We start from the raw sequence: 5,016 nt of genomic DNA, 5'->3' as shown, positions 1-5,016 counted from the left end.
AAAAAAGTTTTTCAAGTTTGAAAAACACAATAAACTAATGATTTTCAAAACAGTAAAAACTTTTTTCATATAAATTATATCAAAAAAATAAAAACGATGTTGCATAGCCAGAGTTCTCCTTTTTATGTGGTAAAAATATCATTTCTTAGTTATGATTGTAGCCTTCTCGGTTCTTTCCCGCGCAAAACAGTTTTTGCTATGTTGTACATTTGTAAGACGGAGACAACACATGCGGGTATAGCGTCCTCTTAAGTGATATAAAATTACGGATTTATGCATGGTTATATGTGTAATGCGTATATTATATATTATATAACTAGTTGATCCCGTGCACTTCGTTTCCCGTTAAATGTTCCAACTCCATATGACTCAAACTTTGATCAATTCGTTTTTAATATTCGGTGTATGGTGTTCAAAATCTATCTTAACTTTTCTGTTGCCTGGTAATGACGTAGTAAATAATAAAATAATAACTGTTTTACGTGAGTTTTTTTATGTAAGTTGATCATCTCCGGTTTTCCTCTTTTTGAGCATATATATCGTGATATTATATGTTTAATAATAAATTGTTGATCAATATTATTATTATAGAAAGATTGGTGATTTATTTTTTCTAAAAAAATGAATTGTTACTGTTATTTTGTTGCTATGGCAATTATAAATTATAATTTGACCTTTAATTGGTCACTCTTTATTTTTCTTTTATAAACCAATGAATTTACACTTCTGACTCCCTGGTGATCGTTAAAAAATACCTAGGCTATTTTTGACTTCAGACTGATACTTATGAGCTCAAACTGAATATCTATGTTGAATTTCAAGAAAATCTGAGTAGTAGTTTTCAAGAAACTGCGTTATTTGAGAAATGGCCACTTTTTTTTTATTATATAGATAATATAACATACCTATAACATTTCGGTTGCATTAATTTAGATTTTGCATATTTTAGTGCATTGTCTTACAATTTACTTTAAACAAAATAAATTCAGTAGATACTATAATTTTAGAGTCGTAGAGTTCTTTGATAGAAGTTATTTTGGAAATACATTTATGTGTGAACTGTGAACCTAATATCGTGCTAAAGAAAAATATAATTATAGCATTGATTGAAATATATACAAGTATCTTATTTTAATCAATGATTATAGGGTTTAGTACTTTGCAGTTGGTAGCACTGGAAGAAGTCGAGATGCAGTGATAATAGCCCGGCATGGTATCATTTTATCAATTCCACAATAATTATAATTTTCTCAATTTGGAAGTGTACGCACGTGAATTTGTAATTTTTCCAAGTTTTTGTTTGACAGTATTTTATTTGGGAACATAGTCGTAAAATATTCAAACAACAATGACAGATTTCTTTAATAACAATAGTGATAGTTTTGACTTGGGTTCCTCGTCTGGTACCGGAACTACTGATAAATTGAAAGCCGATGAAATACAAAAAGTTATAATGATGGAACAACAGAAAGCTCAATTAAATGCTCAAGTAACATAAATATTCTCACGCTCTGCATTCTTCTTTTCCACTATCAATTAATTTATTTTTCTAGATACAAGAGATCAGTGAAATGTGTTGGGAGAAGTGTGTGGATAAACCATCAGCAAAGCTTGGTACAAAAACAGAAGCGTGCCTTTCAAACTGTGTTAAAAGATTTTTCGACTCTTCAGTTATTATTGCACATAGATTCAATCAGTTGATCCAAAGGTCCAACACTGGTTAGCCAAATATCCACGTTTTTGTGTTTTATTCTTTATTATAATGTTAATTCTGTAGTAATTGAACGAGAACTTTTCAATATAAATCAAGTAATATAAATTGTTTTGCATAGTTCTGTATTGATTGTACATACCTATAGTTTGAGTGAAACTTGCTTGTTATAATATTATTAATGTTCTATATTGTTCAAAATAAAATAAAATATAGTTTATAATATTATTATTTACAAATAGTTTGCAATATGTTGACTTTTTGGTTTTTTAATAGTTCTAAACATTTAAAAAAAAAAATCAACGAGTTTAATAATAATGTACACTTAACTGTCTGAATGTTCTTAACAATATGAATTGATGAGCCTACTTAAAATGTAATTTATTTATTATAAGTAAATAAATAATAGTTTCCACTACCTATCATAAAATAGTAATAAACTTAAAAATAATACGTATATACAATTTTAGTTGTATCCTAGGTAAATATTAAACTTGTAGATTTTTTGTCTTATTAATAATTATTAATTATCATGCAACATACCTAATAATTTGAATAAATTGAGAATAATAAATCCAAAATCCAAACAAAAAATATTAAAGCCTAAAAGTTATAAGTAACATTATTATAAATTAAAATATTTATTTCTGTTTTATAACTATTTTAAAGTTAGACATTAATTTAATGATGTTTACGTTTAATCAAACATATATTTTTTATTTGTGTACTACTAATTTTTATTATATTCAGTAAATAATAACAATACAAATAAAAGAAATTATTAAGAAATTTTATAAGACCAAAATGACATTGTGAATATTATGTTATTAATTATATAGATAACATTTGAATTTTTTTTTATTTGAATAAAATTTAAAAAAAAAACCTTTATGGTTTTAATTTTGTAGTTAATATTTGTAAAATATACAGGTATTGTTAAGTTTTCTCTTATAATTTTTTTTTTTTTAAATATTCAAATAAAAAAAAAATTAAAATGTCTTTAAATAAGTAATAACATAACACTCACATTTTCATTTTGGTCTTTTAAAATTTCTTAATAATTTATTTCATTTGTATTGTTATTTACTGACAGTCAATTAACATTATAAGGACAATAACCAAATAATAATATAATAATGTTAAGAAATAATTATTTTATATTAGTGTAAAATTTAGCTTATTTCTATGATATTATATTTCTGATAATAATAAACAAGTGCAGACTAATAAATAGTCGAAATCAGGAAATTACTCTTCAACCTACAGAAACAAAACCTCATTATTATTTTTTAATAAATTGATACATTCTACAAGTTGTTTTGAACAATTATGTTTTTTTTTTTAACTATTTGTTTGAAAAGTATGAAAAGTGAAAACACTGAAAACCTCTCAAGTTAATAGTTGACTTACGGCATAGAGTTTAAAATTGAAACATCATAAAATAGAGCTCAATTTGACTTTTGTAATAGTATTATCATCTATTCATTAAAAAAAAATAATCATAGTCCTATTAATTCAACAAGACAAATTACTAGTTTTAAAAAGATATTACCGTAAAGTAACATTTTTAGATAAACATGCTATCAACGCATGCTAACTGCCTCAATATAAAAACAACTAAGATTCACATTAAATAAGTTCTGGTCAGATGAAAATGTCTTTAGATTTTAAAACTATTTTCTAAAGATTATCAATATTATGTTAAATTCCAAAAAAGCATGTTCAAATTACAGCAATGAAAGTGTAAAATGTTAAGTCTTTTGACTATTGTTAAAAATTTACAAGCCTTGCAGAATCGAGAATCTAAAATATTTTATGAAATGTACCAATAAATTGTACATTTATACGAATGATCACCTAACCTAATCCTACCTGCCAACCTACAGCAAGTACCTATATAGTACCTAATCAAATAAATCTTAATACAAATGTTACAAATAATTTTCGCATAAAAAAAAAAAAACATTTTAGTTATTAAAATGTTCAATATTATATATCATTATACTATAGTACTATTATACATTTATTACTCACCATTTAAAATGTTTGCATTTGTCATCAACAGAGAACACGCAAGAATAAACCACAAATAGCACACGGTGCACATTTTGTCTACGATGCCTGTACAGTTATTTGGAGTGTGTCGGGATGAATAAATCGTAGGAGACTGCGACTCGGACTTTTATACAGTTGGTCGTGGGTGAATTAAACCGTAGAAATGCGTTTTGGATTCTCACATCCTTTTATATATATATGTATAGGTACGCAAATACGCAAAGGTGTATCACAACTCTGGCAAAACAAAACAATCAATTCCAATTTGGTTGTGAAAAAAACAACAGTTGAAATACTAGAACACAATAAATTTTTATTTGCTCAGGTTATTACTCTTCGGATTGTCTTAATTGTGTCATTTATTTGTCGATGTTCATTTTAAAAAATGTCAGTTTTATTTATCACACGCGTTATCGTAGTTCCAGTTTAAGAACAATCCTTATTATTGCACAATGGGTAATATCTATTGAATGTATACTGTATACCCAAAATATTTAACAATGACGATCGTATAAAAAATTAATACAAACAAATACCTATCATTCGTAAATAAAGAAGTACATTAATTAAGTATATATAAATATAATTAATAATTATATAATATCTCGGACATACCCACTTCTTTTTCAAAAAACTAAACCACCGAAGTTGTATTAAAGAATTTTATAGTTAGTTTTATGCGTACGATCCTATGATAGTATAACAAATATAATTTATAAAAGTATTATTATGATTATACAGATTACGGTAAATAAAAGTTCTATTGCATGACATACTCCTATATTAGAACTTCTTGTCTACACATAGGCGTAAATTTTATTAAAAATCGGGGGTGGGGGAAGCTACAAATATCAATTAACACGTATTAACATAATTTATTATACTTGCGAGGTTAAGTAAGGGAATACTTCGGGGCCTCGAGGGCCTCGTGTATTTTTTAGGGGGACGGGCTCCCACACAATGTACGCTTATGTGTCTACTTTGATTTACACTATCTTCTATTTAATTAAATTCCAAAAATAACAAAACATCATTAGGTCCTATATTAAATAAACAGGTACCTATATTAATTGAAGTTATAACCTAACATCTTCAAGTCTCGCACGTACTTGAACTACAGCGATTATATCCGAATCCGACTCGTTTAAAAGAAAAAAACTTAATTTTCAAATAATATAATACTTTTTAGTACCACTACCTAGGCAATTGTATAAAAATTGAAATTATTATTGGTACCTGATATGATTTTT

The 5,016-nt window shown here is 26.2% G+C and overlaps 2 protein-coding genes across 2 annotated transcripts in view; one reads left to right on the top strand and one right to left on the bottom strand.

Annotated features, from left to right (window-relative positions):
• Positions 1-3,937, bottom strand: part of LOC100574096 (serine/threonine-protein kinase STE20) — a 10,302-nt gene extending 6,365 nt beyond the window's left edge. Inside the window, exon 1 of the mRNA XM_003245605.3 lies at positions 3,746-3,937. Within this exon, the coding sequence (XP_003245653.1) occupies positions 3,746-3,818 (73 nt within the window). The 5' untranslated portion in view covers positions 3,819-3,937. The remainder of the gene's footprint in view (positions 1-3,745) is intronic.
• Positions 1,235-2,302, top strand: Timm8 (translocase of inner mitochondrial membrane 8 homolog). Its single transcript, NM_001162296.1, is given in 2 exon segments — positions 1,235-1,489; positions 1,554-2,302. Coding segments are annotated over 2 exon segments (312 nt in total). The 5' UTR covers positions 1,235-1,348; the 3' UTR covers positions 1,725-2,302.
• Positions 3,938-5,016: the final 1,079 nt, after the last annotated feature.

The sequence above is a fragment of the Acyrthosiphon pisum genome, chromosome A3, assembly GCF_005508785.2.
Source record: "Acyrthosiphon pisum isolate AL4f chromosome A3, pea_aphid_22Mar2018_4r6ur, whole genome shotgun sequence".
Classification (NCBI taxonomy): Eukaryota; Metazoa; Arthropoda; class Insecta; order Hemiptera; family Aphididae; genus Acyrthosiphon; species Acyrthosiphon pisum.
This window is presented reverse-complemented; position numbering and strand designations above follow the sequence as displayed.